Genomic DNA, 27,441 nt, shown 5'->3' on the forward strand with positions numbered 1-27,441 from the left:
CTTTAGAAATTGATTTTTGTTTTGTTCCAGTTTATGTACAGAAGCAGATTATAAGGACTATGGACTGTCAGATTGGAGATTGGCATCCTTCCTTTCCCCCTGGCACCACCATCCCGCAGTGGGTAGGAGAGAAGAAAAACATAGTTGCTGCCATTGTCTGCTGCAGGCTTGTTTCTCTGCAAACCCAAATGGCAACTTGCTCACCCCTGAGCACAATAATGCTGCTCTGGAGGAGGTCAGTTAGTGTGCCCTTCTTTCCCGTTTGATACTGTGAGGCCACAAAATTTTTAATTTATGTGTTGAAGGAGGGAGGTGTATAACAGCAGATAACGTGGCAGGAGACACCTTTGCCCCTGCTGCAACCACTAGTCCATTCATCAGCTGTAGAAGGACCTATTTCTTCAGTTTAGAAATGCATTACTCAAAATCCTTTCTTTGTAAGACTGAATTTTGTGCTTAGTGATATAGTCAATATTTCAGAGGAATTAGGATTTTTTTGCTTGCTTTTTCTGTTTTTTCTTTTTTTTTATCCCAGTAGGGGAGGACTCCTCTGTGTTTCAAATCTTTCTTTTCTAATTGCTGTGCTGATTACTCCTGTATTCTGTAGGGCATTTTATTTCAACACTCTGAGAACTGCAGCGATTGTATTTCTTAATCTTTACATGATAAATATGTCCTAACCAGATAAATCCCTGTTTAAAATATACATGTGGGCTGTGTACATATATATATATGTCTCCCAAGAATACAGAGATAAAGACGATATGGTGATTTAACTGGTTCAGAAAACACCATCTAATTTTGTACTGTAGGTGGTATGATCATATTTTGTGGCTATTTGAGTCTATGGAGTAAAGGATCTCCTTTTTTCTCAATGGAAGTATTACCCCTACCCCTGAAACACACATTCTGATGGGAAAAGGTGGGTATTCTAAGCTGATTATATTGATGTTGTGATCTTGTCAGTTACGAGTGAGAAATCCAACTTAAAGATGGAAGGTTCCAGATGTTTCATTAGTTATTTAAAAAATAGGTTTATTTGTGTGTGTTTGTATATTTGTATATAAGAAAAAGTACAATTTATTGGTTATACGTAGATGCAGTATATAGATACTATTTTTTAATTAAGCTGTTGTTTCTCATGCTTAAAATATTTTCTTTCTTTTTGTTCTATTACTTTGTAGGTACTTCCACATCTTTTTTACTCCATATGTAAAAGCTATTCAATGTTATTCTACTGGATTGTACAATGCATTAAGAAATTTGAAGGCAAGACATAACGTATTTTAAGCTGCTGTACTGTCTTATATTAGGAGACAGTCTTGTAGAGCCGGAGCATAATGTTGAGAATTAGTTGAAGACTAATGTATATATTGGTTTGCTATGAAGTCTCTGTTTATTGCTGGTTATAAAACCACACGACTGGGAGTTTTTATTTTTCTTTCTTTTACTGGCAGTATCTTTGGATACTGTTGACTTAAAGTAGGAAATACCTACTTCAACTTCCTTTCAAGGAGGGTGGTGCAGGCCTAGAGAGTTCCTAGCAGTGAGAAAAGAGAAATAAGTCTTTTGGTGGTGGGACAAGAACCAGCTAGAAAGGCTGAACAATTGAGTCAGAAGGCTTGATGCCATCCTGAGGACTGGGGGAAGAGATGTAGCCTCACCCCAGCATATCCCTTTAACCAAGAGGCCTGGCAGGAGGAACCTCAGACAGAGTAATTTTAAAGAAAAAAAAAAAGAAGAAGAAAATTAAAAATACTCATAACATAACATTGCAGTTGTATTTAGTGATGAAGAGAACTCAGGAGGAATGTGCTTGAACCCTGAAGAGTTTGCCAGGGGACTGGAGAATGTGATGTGAGGCAGGGTCAAGCTTTATCAGGTTTGAGTTGGAGAATCCTTTAGGCTGCATGGCTCATTCCATAGATACATTAGTGCTGCAAGTTCCTGAGGAGGGAACTTGGATGCAGCACCGGCAGCATGTTCATGCTGAGCTGAGCAGAAGCCAGGAGAACACCTGCCAGTGCTGAATAGACAACGACCAGGGCTTAGAGCTGCCCAGGATCAAAAGGTGCTTCAAACATCTCTGCCAGTGTCTTTGTGATCCAAAATGATGGTGCTCAGACAGGAATGGCTCTCATCCTGGGATGCTGATGCTGTGCTGTTTTCTTAACAAAGAGGTGGGATTTGCCAATTCACCATCCTTTTTAAGTTCCTATAACTCATTGTTACCAAGATCCCAGTTAGATAGTTCAATAACTGTGTGGGCTTTTCTGCACTACAAAACAGTATTTGGTATTACTAAATATTCTTGCTGCAGAAAAATAGTTAACTTCATTTTTTCCTTGAGTGCACTAAAAGCCTTTCCAATGAATAATGTAACACATTTGAAGGTTTGGAGAAAGATCTTTTGAAGATGAATGATTTTTAATTATGGTGTTCGTTGTGCATAACAGTAGCTATCTGTACTCATCTTTTATTGCAGAGTTGTATTTCAGGTGGATCATATGGTGAAATAAGAGTTGATTTTGTTTTCCTTTTCAAAAGAAAGTGTGTAGGAAAAATGAATTTTGTTTTGGTTCTGTGAGGGTCCTGAGATATTGTCAAGTAGAAAGGCATAGTGAAACATCCCATCTGACAGTGTCCAGCTTTGGAGACCTTACAGGACTGTGGGAATTCCTGAGCCTGCAGCCTGGGATAAACTGCTCTTAATTGCAGGTCCTGTTCTGGTTGCCAGGATGGCATTTGTACTAGGAAATATTACTGAAGCAAATGTTGGCTTCAGTGCTTATCGTGCATTTATGCATTTTGTTCTAGTGTGTCCCCAGCACAACTGTGGCCTGTGTAATCTGGCAGTTTTTCAGATGGTACCCAGGAGCAGCCTGGGCAGCGCTGGGCAGTTGGGATGCACACACTCAGTTCTGGGAGAGGATGAAGAGAGTAGCCCATTCCCTTGCCTCCTGAACTGGAGATGGGACGGTTATATATAACAATACAGATGTAACCCAGGAGCAGGCTTGCACAGTGAAGCAGGTTGCAGAGTTTGCTGCTGCCTGTCTGGGTCAGCTGTGGTGTTTCCCCCTTACCAGGCTTGAGGTCTCCAGCCTTCTGCTGGTCTGACTGAGCTTGTGAAACCAGGAAATAGATCTGACAAAGGAGGGAGGATGTGGGGGTGTGGAGGGGTGGTATTTGGTGGGTGAATGAGAAAAAAGTGGGAGTGATGGGCCTGATGCAGGGCGAAGGGAAAAACCTTGAGGCAGAGGAGGGGATGAAATGTGTCAACAAGCTGCCCATAGAGTCTTTTGCAGCATGGCTAGATGGAGAGGGAGCTTTGACACACCTTCCAGCCTATAGTTAGGCGAAGTTTACATTAAATTTCTTCTGTCAGACTGTTCTGTCAGAGTCCTAAACAGATTTTTATTCTATCAAGTCCAGATTTAACTTTCTAAACTTGCTAGGCAGGACACTTTTTGTTGCAATTCCACATTCTGTTCCAGCCTCAGTCTGAGTTCTGCAGTTTCTCAATCAGGACACAGGCACTTTCTCATCTGAGTTAGAGGGATTTTTTTTCCTGCTACCTTGAAACCAGATTTATCATGTGCTGCCTTTACTGCCCCCATCACAGCTAGATGAACTATGGTCTCTTTGGGACACCTTATGAATAAAGGACAGCCTGTGGCACTGCTTTGAAGATCATGGCACCAGTTCTCTGTGACTTTTCCCAGTCTAACAGCCATCACTTAATGCTGCTGGAGTTTTGTCCTTGACAAATGATTTGCAAATCCTTTGCTGCCACTTGTTGATAATTTTGAATTGAGAGCAGATTAATGTTTCTTTAGTGGTGATGTTGACCTCTTCATAAGAGCTATCCAGCTTTTTGTGCCTGCCTAAATATCCTGTGCTGAAAGACTCCAAAGGTACATATCTGGGTAGTGTGCAAATGTCTAAATATAGCAGTAATAATCTTTAGCTTTCTTCTTTTCAATCAGCAGAAGAAATAACTGCATACATTTCCATTCGTGTGGAGTACACACTGAGAGAAGTCTATGTTGACATCTGTTTCCATATTAATTTCTGACATCTCTTTGGTATTTTCAGAAAAGGAGAAATTCTTTATGTAAAAAATCTCCGAACTTGTCTTTGGTCTCTGATTGTGGTTTGGGGTTTTTCCCTGTTATGCTAGAGAATTACACAGTTCTCAGCCACTTTCCAAACTGCCAACTTTCTGTTCCACCGAAGTTGCTTCTGGCTCCAATCCCAGTATTTGGGGGGAACAATAGATCCTATTTTAGTCTATACAGATTTAATTGCTGTGAATAAGATTGACAATTATCTCCTTTTGTGTCTGAGAATCCCACCAGCTGTTTTAGATGCATTTAAATAGTTGCACCATGCTGAACTCACATGTCATATCAGGAGCTATAATGCAAATTTTCAGGCATCTGGTAATATGTCCTTGGCCTTTATTTGTAAAATATTTTTTTCTGCACTTAATCCTGTTTCTTCTTCTTCCCTTTAAACCATGGATCTCTGCACTGGGTGACATTATTAGTCATACCAAAGGACTTATATATCAAAGATGCATTTTGAGCAAAATGCATTTCAAATAGCAAAACCCCCACAACTATTGAAAGAGAAGTTGATGGGCTTTTTTGTTGTTGTTTGTTTGTTTCTTTGTTTTGCTCCCTCCACCCACATAAGCTCAGATACCTATGAGGGAATCATCTCACTACATGCTGACAACCTGCTGTGTCAGTGTCTGGGCTCAGCTTTATTGTCCACAAAGAGGAAGAGACATTTCATCCTATGTAAACAACTAAAATAGGTCAGATGAATCATGCCCCCAGATGTCTTCTTTCTCTTGGAGCTAATCACCCAGACTCTGTAAGCAGACTTAGCTGTCTGTACCACAGACATGACTGAATCTCACCTCTGTGGACCATACTTGTAGCAGCAGTCACATGTAGGTGACTAGACACATGTAGATACCTAAGAAGATTAAAAGTGCTTGGCTTCTTGATGCAGAGCTACTGCACGTGCCAAGATGAAAGTACTCTGGGCCTGTCTTCTTGAAACCAAAGGCAGAACAGAGTGGATTTTTCCAAGAGACATATCAGTATTTGATGTCCACAGTTACATAGCACTAAACTATGGTTCACCAATTGCTTCTCATTGCTAGCTTCCTAGACCTATAAGATAAAATTTAATAACTTTTTTTTTTTTCAGAAATGCTAGTTTAAGCAGGACTTCTCCCTATAGAAATCTGGTATTTCTGCCTCCATGTTGTATCTTGCTGTGAAATACGTCTATTTGGTTTTTTAAAAAAATCATTTCACTGCACAGGTGTCCCTGTGGGGTAACACACTGGCATGTGAAGGTGGAGGTTGTTTACACTGGGAAAACCAAGAGAAGGGATACTTGAAGTTTGCCTTTCATCCTTTGCTTGAGAAGTTGCCTCTCTTGCTAATTGAACAAATTGTTCAGCTGCTGAATTATGTGGGGTTTTCTTTTCAGTCTGCATATAGCATTGTTTATTATTTATTTAGAATCTTGTCAAGGGGTTAATAAATTCAATAATATTGAATTTATTTAATAAATAATAATATTTAATGCAATAAAATAAATAAATTCAAACTTCCACTTTCACTCTGCCTTCATGCATATTTCTCATTTGTGCAACTCGAAGTATAATTTCTGAAAGTGAGTTGCTTCTTAGTGTAGCAGGATGCGGGGACACCCTAATACCTTATTATTCCCTGATACATATTTTTACAGTTCTTGACACAATTTTAATTTCCCAGTGGTCTGAGAGGAATGGAGAGGGTTGCATGCAAGTTACAGTAGTCGATTGTTTCTGATGTTGACTTTGTTCTTGTTGAGACCTCTCTGGGATTGAGGGTGCCTTTGGTCACACTGTGCTGGATCCACCACATCAGGGCTGCTTAACGTTTGTTTATACCAGACTACCCCATCTCTAGGCCTCTTTGGGCACAATTGATTCTTCTTAGTTGTATCACTTTCTAAAATATTTGATGTTGCCCCTACTTACTATGTTTGTGCTAAGTATTTACCAGTCTGTAGGTTTCTAGTATGCCTTTTGTGTTTGCAAGTGGAAACTTGGATTGAGATTTCTTAGGTGATTTTACTAGTGACTGGAAAGGATAAAATTCATAGTGGAGGCAGATACACAGCACAAGTAGTTTTTGAGAAACATGACCTTTCAGTCTTCACCACGTGTCACTGAGCTGCTCCTGCTCAGTGCCAGATCCTGTGCACACACACTGGGTCAGACAGGTCTCTGTTGGTTTGTGCTTTGCTCCCTCTGCATTACCATATGGACATGGTCCTGGACAATCTGCTCTAGGTGAACCCTGCTTGAGCAGGGGATCTAGACCACATGACCTCCAAAGGTCACTTCCATCCTCATCTGTTCTGTGATTCTCTGGTATTGCACCTTCCAAAACTGTTCCTTAACCTTGTTGGGTCTTCTCTGCTCTTGGGTGGGGGCACATTTCATCATTTCGCACCCTTTGCAAGGACAGCAGGAGCCTGTGGAGGCGATTTCCCCTGGGGTTGTGGCATGCCATGTTAATAGGTGTTGTGCAGACCCCAGAGCTTCAGTACCTTCCCTCTGGATAAAGGTACCTGATAGGGCGGGAAGAGACACCCTTGTCTCCAAGCTTTACGCACACCCACAGCCAAACACTCATTTGCTCATTGCTATATCCCTGCTGTTGGGTAGAAATTCTGCATTTAGCTGTGATTCTTTTTATACTGATACTGATTTTACCAGGATCCTTTTGTTGACTTTGACTCTAAATTACCACTGCACTTGAAAATTTGTATCTGTAATGGCTGAACAACTGAGCAAAGATATTAAGCACTTTGACCTATATTACATGAAAAATAGATGTTTTCAATGACATATTTAACTGAATTTTGAATAGCTTGCCTGAGAAATACCACAGGGTTTTTTACAGAGGTGTGTATCTATGTCTACATAAAATGTATGTAAAAGTACTGCAATATTTTCTTAATCCTGCTTTGCATTAAATACTGTGACTTTTTTGTACTTTAAATTTAGGAAAGCTAATTTTGGAGTTGTTTTTTAACCCTAAGCAGAATGAATGAACACTATACAAATGTTCTAGTGGATCATGATCTATCAAAATAAAGGTAGTTGCCATTTTTCAGGCTCGGGATTGCTGATATTTCATTGGTTTGCATTTAGCTTATATTTTAACAGCTTTGAAGATGAGGTCTAGAAAAACAATTTTAATAATAGAAGTAAAAAATTGGGTTTTGAGGCAGGTTTCTATGGCAAATGTCATTATAGTGATTTTTCCATGTGGTCCCTTTCTGCAGACCTGTCAGTTAATGTTCTTGCAGAAGAAAAGTGATGAATGTAAAACTCCGGTAGCAGGGTATAGATTTTCTTTAATTATTAAAAATTACCAACATATGAGTGGCTTTGAATTAATTTTCTGCTTGTGGATTTCTCATAATAAAGCTGTATGTAATGTTTTCTCTTTTTATTTTTCCCCCTTGCCTTGCATATGTGTGCTTTCATGCATATACAGTTTCTGTATTGACTTTTAAGAATAAATTAGCAGATTGACTTTTTTTCAGGTTGTAGGGGCTTCACAATACCTGCTGCAATAGAAGGATATTGTGAATAAGGCATTAGTGCATATCTGTGGAAATGTGTACCTTCTCTGTCACACTTGCAGACATTAGCTTGGGGATAATTTAAGTTGACAGCTGCATAAAAGGGATTATTACTGTCACCACTGAACTCCTAGGGTTAACCTTCACACGTGCTAAATATGAGACATAATTTCTTTTTTTAAAGCTTCGACCAGTTTTGCATAAGCCATTTATCTTGATTTCTCTTAACCCTGAAAGAGCTGAAACTGTGGTCTACAGCATTATAGTCTAATGGTGTGGGATTTACTTCATTACTTTAAACACATAACTCGCTTCTCTGTGAGCATAAAGAGAGCTTTTATTTGCATATAATTGCAATTTCTGTAACAAAGAAAAACTTTATTTTGGATGCGCCTTCAAAAGTAGAACTTTGGGAAGGAAACTGGGGAGGAGGGGGAAGTAGCCTTTTGTTTTCTTCATGCATCCTTGCCATGTGCAAGCACTCATTTATGAGTCTACAAGAAAACTGAAGTATTTTAATTCAAATTGAATTTTGGTTGGGGTTTTGTGTAGTAGTAGTAGTTGGTGGTGTAGTAGTAATAGTAGTGTTGAGCTTGTAGGCAGAGCGAATATGTCTTGAGGCCCAGATAACCCTCGCTGTAGAGATTAGGGGCAGGTTGTGGTCCCTGCCATTTCATCATTTTAACTAGCATGATTTATGTATTTCTGTCACATGACTCTGTGGGGACAACTCACATGCAGCCATTTTATCAGATGTGTCTCTACTACTGTGCCCTCCTTATGAGGGATGCTCATGGTCAAGACTATATTCCACCTCCAATGCAGAAGGTGTTGTACAGCTCATGGGAACAAACATGGAAGTGGCTGCTTTTCCTTTGTGTTAGAGAGAAAAGAATGGCAGAACTTTGGTTCTCATCTTGAATGTGAGCTCAGGGATAGATCCAAAGATGTTTCTCATCTAAAACCAGCTTAAAATCACTATCCAATGCTGTGTAACTTGGTGTGCAGTCAAAAATCAAATATTGCTCATCAATGAACTTTCAGGATCACCCTTAAAGGCTAAGATGGTGAAGACACACCTGATATAATGGCTGTGAACAAAACAAAGAAAAGTTGTTATCAGGATGTTCGTAGTGTGTTTTCTTTAGATTGAACCAAGTGCCTCAATTTCAATAGTTGTCAGTTCCAATGTGTATACTTACAGGGACTATTCCACATGGCTAATGAGCCACAATGAAGTATATTCCTGTAGAAAGGTTCCTTTTCTTTTCACATCTATTTTGGGTTTTTTTTAATGCTTTTGGTTTCAATTTGCAGTTGAAAACTTATCACATCAGCCAAAGCTGGTAAGCATTCTTTGCCTTATCAACAACAAAAATCTAGAAAAATCTAATAATGCATAAAAGTGCAGATGTATATTCATCTAAAGGTTGACTTCACCAGACTGAATGTGCCCTATTCATATAAGAATCATCATTTGAAGAACTTGCCTTGAAACTTCTTCCTGAATACCATAGAAATAAGTTCAGGCCCATTTTCCCCAGCAGTATTTGAGAACTTAACTGTTAGGGAGAAGAAAAAAAAGAAAAAGATGTAGGACAGTGCATTGTGCAAACTGGACTAGAAAGACACTGATCAACAGGAAGTTGTTTGTTCTTATTGTCTTCTGTGTCTCTTCCTTATATTTCAGCAAGCTTTGAACAGCCAGACAAAGTTGTTTTAAATAGGATGAGCAATCTGACCTGGCATGCTCTGCAATTTCACTGTGCTTTGTGGGAAAGAAATGGTGATTCTCTTACAGTGTCAAATTGATCTTTGCTTTTGCAACCTCTTCTTACCCCATTCTGATAGCTCATACAGGAGCGAGGAAAGAGAATTTGACAAATAGTATTGCCATCTGTGTCTGAGGTTGCCCAGCCCTGAAGCAAGATCATGCTTTGTGTCTCACTGGTCTGGCTCAGCGTTTGCTCGGAGCTCACTGGCCATTGGTTTTCTCCTGTAATACCTGCATGCTAATTATCAAAAAGAGATACTTATCCCTGTGTAGTGATTGCAGAGCTTACTCCACTCCTACAGTGACCTGCAGCTGTTTTGTTCCTTGTAGTCACTTAGTATTTAATCTTTCTTTTGGAAAGTGTAGCTGGATGATGTGCTGCATAATAGCATTTTGCAAAGTCCATACAAATAGCATCAGAGTAGACTTCCCTTTCAAGATGCCATTGACTTCAGTCCAAAGACAAGCTATGTTATGAAGTTATGATCATTTACCACTGAACTTGTGGTAAATTTCCATCATAAATGGTATTCTATTTTTATGCCTTGCCTATTTTAATCTCATATTTAGTCCTTATCAGTTTTGTAGTTTCTAGCTGGGCCCCAAAGTGAACTTAGCCTGGTATGTGTGATTGCTGGTCCAAGAAACCATATTTTCACATATATCACTGAAAGATTTTATGGTTAAATATTCACTTCCTCCTTGGTTAATAAAATGAAAGTTTTATTTAGTCCCATGGATTTAGAGAACCAGTTCAGGGATGGCTTCAATTTCTGCCTGCAGTGGACAATACTAGTGAGTGCTTTGGTTTTGATGTGTGCAATATGACAGTTACAGTAACGGATGAATGGAACTGTTTAGGCTGCTTGTAAAGCTGCCTTTCATCTGCAGGAGGAGGATTGAACACCTAGAAGGAAATCTCTTTCAAGTTGATTCCCAGTGCAGAAATAAATCCTGTGTGGGTGAAAGGGAGGAAACAGCCACCTACCTGGAAATCTAAGACTGTAAATGAGGTGTCACAGAAACAGGCAGTGACATCCACTCACATGCTGATCCATTAAGGGGGGAAAAAAAAGGAAGGGAGGGGGAAGAAAAGCCAGCAATGCTTCTATGAAAGTTGGGGTTTTATGGTATCTTTAGTTGTCATTCTAAGACTGTTGAAATTATAATACAAAACTGTAGGAACATATTGTCTGTTGTCTAAATGTGTTGTATTTGTTCATGTGGGCTACTACTGTGTTATTAGTTGGGTTGGATGCAAGCTGATGCCATGTAGTGTGGAGTAGCATGTGTGTACCACAGCTGGAAAGAGGAGAGAGGCTGGCCGTAGCTCCTGTGAGTGGCTGGAGCCAGCCAGGCTGAGGGGGGAGAGAAGGGCTCTGTGCTTCCTGATGACTTGATTAATTAAGAGTCAAAACAACTACAGGTGTCCACTGCAACTTTGAAACCCCAGGGCAGGGTAACATTGAAAACTGCAGCACAACAAACTGCCCACGGATATATATCCTCTTTTTTTCTACCTACTTTTTTTTGCTAACCCTTAAGAAGAGAATGCAGAGCTCTTGCATTTATCTGGGATTAATAAATTGAAGTTTTTGTGAATCAAATGAGAACAGGCTCCCCAAGTAAAGACATCTGGTAGGACACTTTACAAGCAACACTCCTTTGCTTCAGCTCATAGGCTCTGTTTTAAGCTTCTGTTGTGGGCTATATTTTGTACCAAGTACATAGGGCACCTTGTAGACAGCAGGAATGTCATTAACGTATTTATTTCAGAAACTTGTATATGCCAGAATTGCAGAAAGTCACCCTTATCCACTATAAATAAATAAAGCATCACAAAAGCAGCCCTTGGTTATCACTATTTAATTCTTGTGATTATTGAATACAGCCATTATTTCCTAGGAAAAGAATTGTTTACTTCCCCAGTTAGTAGTATTATGCTTTGATATTGTTAGTAACCTGAAAACTGATAATGGAGAAACAAGAAGCACGCTCAAAATTATATAGTTTAATAAGTGTTTAAGATTCTGTGTCTGCTAATAGGATAAATGATGGAATTAGATAATTTCCTTTGAGAAGAAAGATAAAGACTTGGCCAAGAGAAGAAAATTTGGGGTCTTATGAGATACCAACAAAATGCTGATTGTGAGCCAAACAAACTACGTGGCTCTTGTCAGGAGGATTTGCTTTTAGCTGAGGACATGCTTAAGATTAGTCTGGTGAAGTACTGAAATGTCTGTCAAGGTTGATGCAGGTACTTCAAGTGTGACCAAATCCTACCACCTCTCTGTACAGGCTTCAGGAAGTTCCTGTTCAGAAAGTGGAATGTTTTTACTAGCACAACTATACCGCAAACTAAACCTTAGAATTACTTATCTGTTACTGAGCAATGTTTTTGTCACAGTAGAGACATTGAGCTCTGTAAAAAAAAAAAAAAAAAGGAGCTTCTGATCCAAATTAGATGTTATTTGGGTGAACTTTGTAAAAGATTGGATAGGAGATAAATGGGTATTAGGGGAGAGGAGGGAAGGGATTGAACCGAGTTGATCATCATTTCATTTGATAAGTTTCTTGAAGAATTTGGGGAGAGAACAAAAGCAAGAATTCTCTTGAAAATGTATCTGAGTAAAAGACAGAGAATTAAGTAGGCCTCAATCTTTTAAAAATAATTTTTAATTAATTTTTTCTTTGCCTTATTATTAATATTAATGATAAAATGGAATTGAAATGATTGGAGATTGTTTTGTTTGGGGAGGTGTTTTTTGTATTTATGTGTGAGAAGGGAGTGTTTTATCTCATTTTGTTCACTTTACTGGTGGGTAACTTATTTTTTGAGGTAGACAGAAAAGCAGATATGAAGGGGAAATCTTAGGAAGCTGAGGCACTTCACCTGTGGAAGGAGGGATAGATTTTTCCATAAAAAATTGTGAAGGTCTAATTAAGGGTTACCTTTAGTCATATGAATATCTTGTTAGTTCTGCTTTGTTATTTGTATAAGCAGCTTAGATGTGATTTTTGTCTTGATAAGTTACAGTCTGGGAGAGCAAGGAGGAAAGACATCAGTGAAATCAGCTTTAGAAAGCTGGTTGAAAGAATTGCCTGGAGGAGGGATTTAAGTAACTGCAGAGAGAAAAGGATTTCAAAAGGCAGCAAAGTCAGAGCTATTTGAAGCAGAGTAGATGATGTTACCAGCTTCTGTGCTAGGCATCAGGCACCAACACATAGTTCAAGCGCTGAGATTACAAATCATGGGGCTTCAGTGCAGCCCTTTTCCAGGGTTTGTGTATGAGATGGGATGTGATGGCATGGGAGTAGAAGAGTGCCTGTCTCAGGAGAGGGGCAGCTTTTGGCATCTAGACCTTGAATTATCTGGTAGTACCCATAAGAACTGTTTTGATATTATGTTAAGTTCAGGTCTTCAAAAGGAATAAAATAATCCTCTGCTGGAGAAAGGAAAACCGGAATTTTGGGAGATATAGTGGGTTTCTAGAATGGAATGTATTGTTCACAGCCTCGGTCCCCCATCCTCACTGCACTGACACCCCAACTCCCATGTCTTTTCAGTATTCAGTGTTGCCAGATTCCTTTTGATTGTATCCTGTTGTAGTAAGGTGCTTGGTGTGCAATTTCAACTCCAGGCATTTCGTGGTAGCTGACTGCCAAGTTAGTCTGTTAGGTCACTTTGTTCTCATAGTCTTTCTGATGTATTCAGTGTCTTGACAAATTTTCTTGGCAAGAGCTTTATAAAATGATACCATACTGTGCATAACTTAACTCATCATTATACTTCATGACATCTTCCACCATACAAGTCCTGAAGTCCATTGCTAAGCTCAGAAAAAGAAACTAGGGCAACTCCAATACTTGAATGACTTTTGCAGGGAACAATAAGTTGTAGGAAAGCACTGATTTTTGTAAGGAGTCGCTTTTGTCTCTTGTCTTTTTTAAAATGGGATTGAAAACAGCAGCATTAGTTAGGGACTGACTATTGATTAGCTCCTGATCTGATAAAACTATGCTTTCTGTGCTACTGCAGTATTTTAATCATGTTTGTGGCATTTCAGACTGAATGGGTGTTGGTCAGCTGATTTAAATGCTTTACTATTCACGATTTTGGGTGGGGTGTGTGTGTATGTGTGTCCATCTCCCTCCCCTGCCCCTATGTTTGAATATATGCTTCTGCTTTTCCTAATGTCAAGAAAATGTGAGTATTTGGACTGGAAGCTTATCTCAGTATTTGATCTCCAATTGCCCAAAGGTTAAGCACTACAGGGCGTGAGTGGTTAAATTGCTCACAAGTGCCTTGCTTCTAAAAGCTCCTTCATCTCTGCTCTCTGTGTGTTTTATAAAGTAATTTTATCCACAGTTAGTGTTTATTTGCAAGAAATACTTGTAAATGACTGGTGGTATTGTGCATAGATAGAGTGCAGTGTGTGACATTTAGCACTGTAAGGAAAACTTTCCATCTCTGAAAGTAGTTAATTATAGTGGATGTATGTTTTCTTAGAAAAAAGAGACTGTTTTTTCTAATCAGAGGCAGAAACATTCGTGTGTCACAGTAGCATATTGCTCCTCCAAAGTCAAGAGAATCTATTACCTTTAAGCAAGGCTGACACAGAATGGACATTTCCACAAGAGCAGGCAAGCTGTGGCAGAGTCCCCTGCAAGCCTTCCTTTGGTATTTGATTTCTTTTCATTTCAACAACCTTTAGCAAGTATTTTCCTATTGTGTAAACTTTTACTGTAACGAAAATGTTAGAGATCAAGAAGTCAGTTATATCTTGAACTTGCCATCAGGATTATGATGTGCCTTCAAGCTCTTTTAGTTTCTGGGGAGGCAGCAGTTGTTTTTAAAGACATTGCGTGCCTGATGTGAAACTGTTTGTCCAGTAGTGGAAATACTGTCTCTGAATATTGGTCAACTTGTTGACTCAAAAGTGGTAGTAGAGAGGAATGGGTAGATAGTGTTTGTGGAAGAAGACATGCTTACATCAAAGTGAGAGTGTCTTTGCTTGGTTGGAACAAGATGTTGTCTCAGCTTGCACAGGTTTTCCCAAAGTGAAGCCAGGACTGTCAAAGCACATGTCAAACTGAAGCAAAACTGGTCAGTTTGTGGGGAGATTCTCATGTAGAAAGCGGAAAACGTGTATGAGCTTGACTCCTCTGGGATGGATGACAGTAACCACGATGTTTTGGATAATGTAGAGTTCTGATTAGGGTTTTAAACTGTTGTTAGTGGAATAGCTGTTATTTCAGCCTGACTAAAACAAGGAAGTTGTGGTGTAAGTCTCAGAATACTTTTGGCTGTTCAAAGCTTGTACGGAGCTCTTAGTGCTGGTTTCTGCATGCCTGCAGCTCTTAGTGCAGATCTTCTGCTGTCTACGCTGCAGGTGGGACAGATGGTTTGAGGTGGACTTTCCGTGGTAGGGGGTTATGCTGTGCAGTACTAGATGGGTCTCGTTAGCCCTGTAAGGCAATCCATCTAAGAGAAGGTCACTCTAAACAAACCTACGTCCTGAGACCCTCACTGCCACTGTCCAAGCTTGCTCGGCCCCGGCAGATGAACCTCAGGATTAAAGGGTGGGCTCAGTTCAGCGCACGCTGCGTCTCACCTAAAAAATCCACTGCGCAGGCTCGAAGGGTTAATGACCTTTCCCAAATCTTCGCTCACAAAGACTGGCCATACACACTAGATGGGTGTATTTAGTATACACCACTGTGTTGCTGTGGTACAAGCAAGCTTGACTAGCCTGTTGGAATATAAGGCAAAGTCTTTCCTTTCTATTTCTGTCATAGCATTTCTAATATATGCCATTTGAACAGACTGCCTTTAGTGGTAACAGCTTTGTAGATTTATAACAGGTATTTTGTTTGTGCAAGACTTGGAACTTGACAGCCAGCAGTTTCATTATTCATAGCAGGGAGGCTTGCAGGTAGGAAAGCAACTGCAGATCTCATATTTCAACTGGGAGTCATACTGTTATCAACTTTGGCCATTACGTAGTCCCTTTAAAGGACTGTATGGCATGCCCAAGGGTAAAATATGCTCATGATGCCGTTGGTTCTTATTCATGTAGTTCTACAGAATATGCTTGTTTTGTCATGTGTAGGTGCATGCAAACAAGCAAGTATGCATTTGTGTATGTATGCATTTGTGTATGTATGTATATGTGTAAGTCAGACAGGTATTTTAATTCATAGTACTTGCAATATTGCTAGATTCTGGTTCCATACATCTTGAGTCACATATGAGATACAGTTGGAGGCTTCTGTGCTTTGCTAACTTGGGCAATGTTTTCTTTTTTTGTTTTGTTTTTTCTTAGAGTAATAAATGCAGGGAAGAGCACGCACAATGAAGATCAAGCCAGCTGTGAAGTCCTCTTTGTCAAGAAAAAAGCTGGAGGCAGTAATTCTACACCAAACAAGAACTCTTCAGCAAAACGGAGGTCATCACTGCCCAATGGAGAAGGTCTCCAGCTGAAAGACAATTCAGTAAGCAGACTTCTGTATCTTGTCAGTGGAGAGGTACAAAATAAATATAAAAGGATGTGGCAATATGGCACTAAAAGATGTTTACTGAAAATTTCACATCTTTTCAGTTACCTCTTATTGATTATCTCCGCTTAAATGCAGAACACTTCACTATATTTTTCTTAGCTCTACTACTTGATTTTTGATTTGTTTTAGCATTGAAAAATGCTCCTTGCATCTAAGATGGTTTAGTTTAAAGATGAGCAAGGATTGGTCAACTCCCTGGATTTTCCTTTTTGTTTCATTTCTGAAATATAATCTTGAAAAATTTTAAGATGATCAGAGGGCTGGAGCACCTCCCTTGCGAAGACAGGCTGAGAGCTGGGTTTGTTCAGCCTGGAGGGGAAGGAAAGCCTCCAGGGACACCTTAGAGCAGCCTTCCAGTACCTAAAGAGAGCTGGAGAGGGACTTTTTACAAGGACCTGTAGTGAAAGGACAAGGGGTAATGGCTTCAAATTGACAGAGGGTTTATGTTAGATATGAGGAAGCAATTCTATGTTGTGAGGGTGGTGAGGCATAGGATCATGTTGCTCAGAGAAGTTTGGCCAGGTTGGATGGGGCTTTGAGCAACATAGTCTAGTGGAAGGCGCCACTGCCCATGGCAGAGAGGTTAGAACTAGATAATCTTTAAGGTCTCTTTCAACCCAAACCATTCTATGATTCTCTAATATACACAGATGCCTCATGGTGCCACAACCAGAGGTCAACCTCAATCTGCTCTTTCTAAGGTTCTGCACTGTCTTGTAGGCACATTTGCAGTACCTGGAGCTCTGTGGACACTACATTAGCTGCTGTTTGGACTGAAGCTACTCAGGGCTCAGATAAAGACCTATATGAATCATAGAGACTGTTAAAATGTGTTAGATCTAAGCCACTGTAGATTAAACCACATCTTCACCCAGTGTTAGACAGATACCTGCCTTCTTTAATTTTATGAACTACTAAAGCAGGAGATTCTTTTGGTTTGTGCAGGTAGGGTAAGGTCATCCATAACACAAAATTCAGTGATTTTTGCAGACGATAGCTTCTCATTTTTGTGGATTTCTATTTTCAAGTATATATTTGCACACTCCTGAATAAAGAGTTGTGCCTGGAACTTGCTGGGACTATGAGTTCTACGTACAGTCATGCAAAGCAAAACAGAATTTGTTTTAATAATCTGTTTTAAAAAGTCTTTCCTAGTAAGTTCATGCAACTGTCTGCAGTTGGCTCATGCATATGCTTGGTTCCAGGAGTGTATTTAACTTCTGTATGCATTAATGTTTAATGAAGCAAGCATTTGGCCACAGTACTTGTTCGTGTACATAAAACACAGCAAGATAAGAAACCAGTGTCCTTGGTCCAGGTGATGGGTTTGTTTGACACAAAGGAAATTGCTGTGCCATGCACACAGGCACACTGCAAAGACCCCTATGCACACACAGGCCTGGATAGACACATCTTGATGCTGTACAGAGATACTAGTGTTGGTCTCACACCACATTTAAGTTCTAGACCCACCATGTGAGACACCTGGTCGGGGCCTCTGTATCTAGGATATGGGTGAATGTACCTTGTGTGTATGTTGTGCTGAATTTGGCTGTGTTTTCATATTTGGGGGGGCATGCATTGGACATAAAAAGCTTTGTAGCATTATTTCACAAAGCCCAATTAACTTCCAGTATCAAAAGATTCTCAGGAGCAAAAGCCACGCACTGCATGATCAATCATCTTCCTCAGAAGGAACTTTTTTCCAAACATCACATAGTTAATAAGTCTAGATTGCATTAAAAATACAGGGATCTAAAACTGTTTCATTATTGGAAAGGCATCTTAACAAGCCTTGTTAAGATCCATTGTTACAGTTGTCATGCTTTTATGGTATTGTAATGATGGGGTCAATAAACTGAATGTTTTTGAAAGCTGTTCTTTTTATCCATTTGAAATTTAATGCCAACCTCATTAAATATCTAGTTACCCAGTGTTTATGAGAAGTATCTAATGAAATTTACTGATTTTTCTTCCTCTCTTCACTAGTGTATTTCCTACTTCGATTTTGTATCTTTCATCTTGATGTTGGAATAAACAGTCACTCCCTTTCAGATTTCTTGAAAGAGATATATTTATTTCAGATCTTCCATTCTTGATTCTATTTCTTACATATTTTGATCAGAACTTAGCATAAAGTCTGAAGTCAGGAGCCAGCTGATTCATATAATATAGTATACTGTTTTCTAGTTCCTTGTTATATTGTTCTTTATATGTTCTTATCTATAGATTTACTTCTGTAGTCTACGTGGCACTGGAATGAGTGCTATAGCACTCATTATTTAGCTGTATAAAACCTATTCTACCATGTTATTAGACCACAGCTTGTGAATTTAAATCTGTAATATATTTTCCCAAAACAGGCAGCATATTTCTTGAGAAAGTTTTCTCCTAGAGGGCAGTCTTACATTAGCAATTAGTAGCATTTTTTCATTGCTACATCTTTTGTTGGTTGAATATATCTAAAAAGGAAAAAACCCGCACATTTTTATAATGTGTCATATTTTTGTTTTCATATCTTTATACTGTGAGGTATAATATTGTGTTTTGCCCTCTCATAGCGTTGTTAGCAAATATCTTTTAAGGAGTGTATGAGTTTGGTGTTATATGATTCATAATCTGAATATAGAAATACCAGCTTGAGACTCTACAGTGAATGATAGAATATTGTCCCATTAAGTATTTAGTAAGAAAGACAGAGGCTGAATACTGTAAATGCCTTAGAGGAAAATCCCACCGTAAAACACAATCTGAAATTGTCTGTGAGGTGGAGCACCTTACAGAATTACTGAAGAGAAAGGAATAAGGGAAGCACTTTATTGCACGAAAAGATTTCTTCTATTCTTGTTTACTTTTTTAAAGTGTGGAGCATATGGGAAATAGGCACTGGAACTTAATGGTCTCTTCACTTAAGAGAGTCCTTTTCATCATCCTCAGATTTTTCTTTTTTTTTCCACAGAAGGTGTTGTGGAGAAGGCCATGTCATCTTTGTTTTATCCTACTTTTTGGGAAGTTTGTCAAACTTAAAGGACAGCTGCATTTGCGATTGTGTGATTATTGTTGTTTAATGTTAACCCCATCAATCCAGCCCAGCACTTTGGCAAGGCAGCACAAGGGAGTCAGAGATCCATATGTTGTCCACTCAAGCTGGGTGCTGCTATCACGGCCTTGACTCTGTGGGTGGACTCTGCAGAGCTTCTGTAAGTGGGAAGGAGGAGGTGGCAGGCCAGAAATGTGGAGATGGAGCCCTGACACACTCACAAATCCAAGGAAGCCTGTTAAATAGCATAAACGTGTTTTTGTTTTTGAAAGAGTGGGTAATAAACTGAGCAGAACAGTGAAAGGAAAGACTCTGCAAATTCAACACTAAGTTAATTCTCTCCCCTTCCACCCACCCTACTCCACTACTGCTTGATTAATCATGTTCGCTATCTGTCCCCATTCAAGGGCATTCATGTTAAATTGCACAGCTTTTTCACTGGTACTATTTTTAAATGCCTTTAACTATGGAATACCTCAATGATGAATACTGAAAAACCATCAGCAAGTGAAATGGGAATCCTGTGCCAGGATACTGTTGTAGTGACAGGCTGCAGGACTTAATGTGATGCATTATTAATTGTCATTGTAATGCGAGGATACATGATTATTAATTCTGCAGGTTTTTTGCACAAAGATGGTACAGTGTATTTGTTTTCTGTGACACAGGGCTGGTAGCCTACCATAGGCAGCTGAACATATAATCAGTAACACGAGGAGGCTTTTCTCTGAGGATTGGGGTGGCAGTTGCTGGCCCACTTCAGATTTTATGACAGCTAAGGATGTCCTTTAATGCATTTTGTACATGTAGTTCATATCTGGAACAGGGTAGGTTATAGTTTTCAGAATAAACCTTTAGTGGCAACATGATTTTATTTGTCTGTTTGGAATTAGCTTCATAACAAAAATCTGATGGTTTGCAATGTAGGACTACTGTCTAGCTTACCTGAAAAGCTCATCCCAAATTGACTACTATGTATTGCTAAGGTTTTCTTCCTATAATTGAACTCCAATTATGTGTGTAAATATATGCATTTTCTTTTATGATTTCTCATCTGTTGCTTGACTCAAAACTTTGCATGTCTTAATTGCATTTTACAATTTCAAAACCCAGGAGACTGCTGAGCCTTCCTGAAAGCTAGGTCAGCAGTTGAGAAGCCTGATGCTTATTAAATTTCCTGGTACATTCTGGAGATGAATTGTAAGGTCAGTGCAGTGAAGGATCTGTGTTCTCTTCATGTTTCTGGTAGCTATTCAGCTTGCTGCTAAATTAGAATCTTTTGAATGAAAATCTAAAATAAATCATTGTGGTGACTGATCACACTCCTGTTGAGGACACTGTCCAGTTAAAAGAACAAATGGAGATTGGTCTTTGAAAGACTACTTTTGACAGAATACTGCCAGTACTAGTAAAAATAGATGTCTTGTTCTCTGAGTTTGCAGAATGTCAATTCTTTTGGGGAAGAAGTTCAAGCTTTTAAATGTAAGAGAGGACAGCCATGCATATGCACACTGAGATAGGTAACGCTTGGTGGCTATAGGTGTGCAAGGAAAAGCAAAGACCTTTTTGTGCATTTTGTCTCATCTGTGTGCCGGGATTTCTGGCCCTTGTTCGTTCTCTGAATCGCTGCTTTAATGGCACCATATATTTAATTCCAATTGAATTGGTATGGTTTTGCGGAATTAATTTCTTTCAAATAGAGGAGTTGTTTTTATTCTCAGGGTGGGGGGAAAAGAGTTTGGTTTTTTTTTCCTTTTTTAGACTGCTAATAGGTTACCGGTGGTTTTCCTCTTTGCTAGTTCAAAAGTAAATGAAGCTTTGTAAAAATACATAGAAGTTTTTGAAGACTCATATTTAGATAACAATAATGCCTGCAGATCACAGCTGAAGTTAAGGCCCTAGAGCATCTCACACAGAATGTCTGTATGAGAGCAGTGTTATGGTAATCATCTCCCCTGACTGCTTATAATACAGACTTCCCAGTTATGTAGATTGCTTTGGAGAACTTAAGAAAAAGGGGGCAGGGTGTGTGTATGTGTGAACTTGTTCTTAATTGTAAGTTTCTGTTACAGTTTGGGGGCAGGGGGGAGAACAATGACAAAACATCATCTTCCTTTAGGTGGAAAGTAAAATATTTTCATCTCAATCAGAGGTGTAATGCCTTTGTTTTTTTTACCCCAAAGGTAACACATTTCCAAAGAAGTATAGCAGCTTTAATTGACATGAGGATTTAAACTGTGGAAGCATTATCCATGGTGCATCATGACATGGATTTTGGCCAGGGAGCCAAACCCTATGAGAAGAACGGGAGCAGAAGTAGTTTGATCTACAGATCCCGGGAGGCACAGTGTTGCCATTTTGAATAAATAGTCTCAGTTTTCAGCTGAAATATTTTCATTTTCAGATACTTGTTTTTGTTGGCAAAATACTTTATATTTTGTATGAATAGCAATCTATTTATACAAGCAGGTTTTTTAGTTGCTAATCCTGTTAACCGTTAAAAATTACTTAGGCAGAATTTTACAGCCAACTGTTGTGTGAACTCAGAGGGATTCTGAGCCCAGAGCAAACTAGTACAGCTGCCAGTCCTGCCTTCAGGGGGAAAGTATCTCAACAGGTTTTTTGGTGAATTTACCAGGCTGGGTAAGTGGGTGGGTCTGGCTAAGGAGCTGCATTCGGAAATGGGTACATGTGTTGGCTTTTCCAATGTTCTAGTATGTATCCTGTATGATCCTTACTATGGTAAGTAATCCAGTACTTTAGGACAATACTCCCTTATCTTAGCATTTCAGTAATGAAATTAAGAGTGCACAATAGATTGCTGAATTCCTCCTCCTGGAGGAATTCCTCCTCTGCTGTGTAGATGAGTATGCTGTTGATGCACTGGTTAAGAATATGCTTGAACTTTACTCACTCACAGCTGTGTAACAGTGACTATCTCTCCCTTCCCTTTCTTCCCCTCCTGCTTCTCCAGGACTCAGACGGGATCAATCTGTACTACTGGTCTCTGTTTGATGGACACGCTGGGTCTGGGGCAGCTGTGGTTGCTTCCAAACTCCTACAGCACCATATCCTGGAGCAGCTGCAGGAGATTGTAGACATCCTGAGGAACACAGCTGTCCTCCCACCCACCTGCCTAGGAGAGGAGCCTGATAACCCAGCCACCAACAGTAGGACGCTGACACGGGCGGCCTCCCTGCGTGGTGGTGTGGGGGCCCCAGGCTCGCCCAGCACCCCTCCAACACGCTTCTTCACTGAGAAGAAGATCCCACACGAGTGCCTGGTTATTGGGGCCATAGAAAGTGCATTCAAGGAAATGGTATGTACATCTCAGGGCTCTGAAGTCCTTGTTGCTTACATTAATGAGTTACATGACCTGGAGAAGATGAAGATTTAGAGGGGTTCTCTTTCACTTTTTTTTCCCCTTTCGCTACTTTAACACTATCTGAATGTGGACAGAACTATCTAAGAGCCTCAAGCTTACCAGGTGCATCCCTGTGAGGCAGAAAGTGCACCTTAAGTCCCAGGTAGCACTACAGCAATGTTTATGGATTACTTGTGTTGCCTAAAATTGGGAGAAAAAACTCACCAGGCAAATTTAGTATAGATAAGATATAGAGCAGCTCTTTTAATGAAGGCCTTCTAGCTCACGGAGTACAAAGGTGCATGCCCACATACAGAATCCTTACACTTTTATATCCCTTACGAAGTATCATATCTAATGGGGACATCCAATCCTAAGAGCCCTTTTGCCAGGGTACCGCCCTCAGAACTGCCTCACTGGAGTCCCTCCAAGTGTCTTGAGCTTTCTATCTTGTTTTATCTACCATATCTCTTGTTATTCTGGTCCAGGTGCACATCCCAAAGGAATATCCTTGCAAAAAATCTATTACTTTGAAAAGATGGTTAAAAGACGTTTAAACCGAAGCTGCAGGATTGTGCCACACAAACTGAGAAAGTAATGGTCGAAAGTGAAAGAAAACTACAGCTACATTAAAATCTGCAAAAGGCTAAAAAATCTTAAAAATTCTAAGGCATCAGTTGACTTTTAGAAGCATGATGCTCTTCTTTTCTCTTTTTTATTCTCCCCCTCCTTTCTTAACATAAAGATTAGCATTGCCTTACAGTAGCAGATTTCAGCATTGGCTGCTATTATCAGGCTGAGTATATGGGTATGCACTTTACAAAGCCTTGTTGCCCAAGCAGTAGCAAAGACTCTTGGCACTTGTTGCCCAAAACATAAATGGGACATAAATGGTCACATCAGGGACATGGATAAGGGGCAGCCTCCTTGGTCCAATGACCTGTAGTTCATGTTAGTGTTGGACTGTCTCATAAAGCACAGCAGTGCCTGTACAGTGTGTGCAGCTCTTCACTGAGGCAGGTTGGGTGTGGGTGAGTGGGGCATGAAGTACATTTCTACCACCCACTTGAGTTATGTACAGCATGAACAACTGTGAGGAAATCATGAGGCTATGGAAACTGAATATCCATCTATTTCTCTGTGGAAGCTGTTTTTTCTATTTTGTAATTGATGTAGCTCCTCCACATCTTCCCTCTTCAGTTCTCCACATTATTAAAAATTGTTATTGCCAGGCTGTTCAGAGGTTTGGCCCACCAGTGAGTACATGGGGATCAGGTCTTGGGAGATGTGATCTTGTTCTTTTTTCAAAATTTTGTTACCGTAGTTTTCAGAAAAGCTCCTTATTTGAAAAGAAGATTTTTGAACCAATCAGTGTTTCCCAGACTGTTTAGTCTAAGGAAGACAGAGGAGATCTCATTAATGCATATAAATATCTCAAGGTCCCAAGAGTGGTGTCTTTTCTGTGGTGCCCAGTGACTCGATGAGAAGCAATGGCCATAAACTAAAACTCAAGAAGTTTCACCTCAACATGAAGAAGAACTTCTTTACATTGATAGTGGTAGAGCACTGGAACAGGCTGCCCAGGGAGGTCGTGGAGTCTCCTTCTCTGGAGACGTTCAAAACCATCCTGGGTGCATTTCTGTGTAACCTGCTTTAGGTGACCCTGCCTTGGAAGGAAGGGTGGACTAGATGATATCCAGAGGCCCCTTCCAAACCCTAATAATTCTGTGATTCGGTGAAAATCAGTTATTTTAGTTGTTGCAGTATACTAACTTGTTGCAATGACGGTACTGCAATACGAATGCACCTAGGTCTGTTTTCAAGGTCCTGCATATCTAACCCTCACAGGAGTCGGCCCACACTTCGGTGCCGCCGCACTCGCTGTGCTCCCTCTGTCTCCCCTCGCCGCGCACACGTCCCGCCTGGCTCGGCCGGCGCGCGGGGAGCTCCCGGCGCGCGGGGCGGGAAGGGCGGGAGGAGGAGCCGCGGCGCCGCAGTGGAGCCTCCGCCAGGTGGCAGGAGCCGGCCGTCCTGGGGCCCGGAGCCTCCGGCACGGGGCGGCGGCGGCGTCGCGCGGCTTTTTCGGGAAAGGTGGTTATCACCTGCGCAAGCCGTGCGCCCTCTCAGGGGAGCCCGGGACCGGGCCTTGGCCTGTCCCAGGGCTTTCTCGGTGCAGAAAGCCGCCCTGCCCGCCCTCACCTGCGCGGTACGTCGCCATGTACTCTGCAGCTGTGCTCCGTCCTCCTGCATCCCACATCCTGCATCCTGCGCCCAGGGAAGTGAGACCAGGCCTGGGTCAACCCTTGTGGGCACCCCGCTTCTGCCACCTGCTACAGCACACATCCTGGCACGGAGGGCAGAGCTCAGACTAAATTATCTGTTTCCGTGGCAAAAACTTGCTCTGAAATTTTTTTCCATCTGGAAAATGAGGAAAGCTTTGTATACAGTCTGATTTTGTCTATAATGAGACCCTTTACACTCGTAAAGACTGCAGAGGCATTTTGGAGTTTCTGCCTGTGTCTGTGCTGCTCTACTTTCCCAGCGTCACTTTTATAAAGTATTTCATTAAAAGCCAATGTCTCTACATCAGAATGAGTTGGTGGTATTAGTGGACTTTATTTTATTTTGCTTTATTTTTCCCCCTCAAATCTTGTTGAGCTGTAGGAAGGCCTTTCCTTCTTTCCCTACCCCTGAAAAAGAAAATGTCAAGCAAAGAATGTAATATCAAATTAAACATGGCACTGAATGTACTCTGACAAGTCATGGTAGAAAATTTGAGTTCTGAACAACAAGTAGATAGAAGAGCCCAGGAACAGAAATGATTTGAGAAAAACTAGATCTGTGTACTGGATTAAGTCAAGGAAATTCTGATAATGAGGCCCTAACAGTTATCCATCTTCTCTCCTATAATAGATGCTTCTGAATTCTGCTTATTGAAAGAAACAAATTTTAGTTTAGGATTCCAGCACTTGCAAAGTGTATGTATGACAGCTGAAACCGGGTGAGGTACTGCATATTGTTTGAAGGTCTCAGAGGATACTCTGAGTTGTAGAGGTGAAGGTTTCTTAAAATTCCTGGCAGTGCCTGAAAAATCCACTGTAATAAGTTTAAATTATTTTGGTGGTTAGAAATGTCTGCTTTCTTTGAACTCTTCAGCTGAATTAAAAAGTGTAGAGCAACCACGGGTAGGAAAATCAGCTTCTCTATGGCAAGATTAGATGAAGAGTCATTTATAACAGGCCCATATCTCTGACCAGAGGTTTTATGAGAGTTGATTTTTAGCTTGGAGTTGTTTTCCTCCTGGTCCTCACCACCACCCCCCGCACCGCCACATCCAAGATAAGTGCAGGTGTTCAGAGGCAGCATTAGAACCCGTGTCTCTGTGGCAGCCACATGCAGTTCCCATGCAGAGCAGAGGATGGCCTGCAAGGACAGCGCCTCAGCACTGTGTTTTTGGCAGAAATGGGATGTGCGTACACCAGCCAGCGAGGAGTCACGTTACACCTCTGCCCACCCACGCCGGACAGTGGCTGAGCACTGCTGAACATCCCCACTGCCGCCCCAGGTCACCTACCTCCCCTGAAATTTGTAGGAAACAAAGCATTGGACAATGACCTCCTCCCAGCCCTGCAGATTTTTGATCAAATTGCTGCTGTCAAGGTTTGCATTTGTTGTAGTGCTTTTCTTCAGATAAATTTAGCTCTAAAATAAAGCTCTAAATTCCATACCCCAAGGCGAGGACAATTTGAACTCTCTGTTGCTCAGTGCAAATATGATAATGACTGAAGTATAGCTCTGGCTATATGCACACATACAGAGGCAAACAAATATATTCATAAATAAAACCCACATAAAAGCAGGCAGGGAATAGCTGGAAAAATCTTCCAGTATTTGCAATAGTGATGTTAAATGATGCTCCCTGTTCAAATCCAATATTACAAGGACAGACCAGCTTGAAATTGTGCTTGATTCTGGACACAGGAGAGGAGGGTCGTTTGTAACATGTTGTGATATTACCCCAAACTAAACTAAAAGACAGCAGAATTAATTAATTGGTGTACACTTCAATTTTTGTTTAAAATGTATGGATGATTGGAAAGTAGCTCATTTACTTATGTCCTTTATGTTCTCCAAGCTTTCTTGGAGACTATATATATTTGTATGTACATATTTATGTGTTTTTTCATTCCAGGACTTGGTTGACTGTTGGTGACAAATGTGATTTGTGTTCTCCACTTCTGTTAAGCAGGAGGACGTTTTTATATATAATACTTCTTGCACTCAGAATCAGTTTAGCATCCACTCATTCCCTGTGTTTCTGAAGGGATAGCCTGGTGGCATGACTGTCTCTTGCTGCTGTTCCTAAAGGTATATACTCCACAATTCTAACATTCCTTTAAGGAAGCAGGTAGTTATTCATGTCATGGCTAGGTCTCATTAATTATTTGCTGTCTATGTAAAGCACTCTCCAATTATACCACCAGGTACCTGTTGTTAAGCTACATTTATCTTTGCCTTCTTTGTGCTTTTGCTGTAGCAAATTCTCTTGCATCCCTGAGAGTTGCTATTTGTTCCTTAGTACCTAATGTTTTAAAAGCTCCTGACCTGATTTTTCCCAAACATCTTTGTATCATAAATAATAGGTCCTCAACTTTCCGTTCTTCTCCCAGACCATGTGGCCACAGCGGCAAGAAAAGAAAGTTAGTGGGACATACCATTTAAGAAAGACTTTTTGTATTTTCCTTTTTTTAGGGGAGTCTTCATTTTCTCAAACATTAATTGCAATGTGTCTTTATAAATCTTGTTCTCTTTTCCCACAGGATTTGCAAATAGAACGAGAGAGGACCGTGTATAATATTTCTGGTGGCTGCACAGCCCTTGTGGTGGTGTATTTATTGGGGAAACTGTATGTGGCAAACGCTGGTGATAGCAGGTAAGTGGGGTGTCTTCCCAATTAGTCATTCACCTCAGGCTCCTGAGATCTGGTGTTACCATTGCAAACAGTATCACAAGGGGATTCTGTTTCTTGGCTGA

The 27,441-nt window shown here is 40.4% G+C and overlaps 1 protein-coding gene across 1 annotated transcript in view; it reads left to right on the forward strand.

Annotated features, from left to right (window-relative positions):
* Positions 1–27,441, forward strand: part of PPM1H (protein phosphatase, Mg2+/Mn2+ dependent 1H) — a 125,114-nt gene that overhangs the window by 42,867 nt on the left and 54,806 nt on the right. Inside the window, exons 2-4 of the mRNA XM_017822175.1 lie at positions 15,769–15,937; positions 22,018–22,362; positions 27,228–27,340. Coding sequence (XP_017677664.1) covers positions 15,769–15,937; positions 22,018–22,362; positions 27,228–27,340 — 627 coding nt within the window. The remainder of the gene's footprint in view (positions 1–15,768; positions 15,938–22,017; positions 22,363–27,227; positions 27,341–27,441) is intronic.

Source organism: Lepidothrix coronata, unplaced genomic scaffold (genome assembly GCF_001604755.1).
Source record: "Lepidothrix coronata isolate B3197 unplaced genomic scaffold, Lepidothrix_coronata-1.0 Scaffold95, whole genome shotgun sequence".
Lineage (NCBI taxonomy): Eukaryota > Metazoa > Chordata > Aves > Passeriformes > Pipridae > Lepidothrix > Lepidothrix coronata.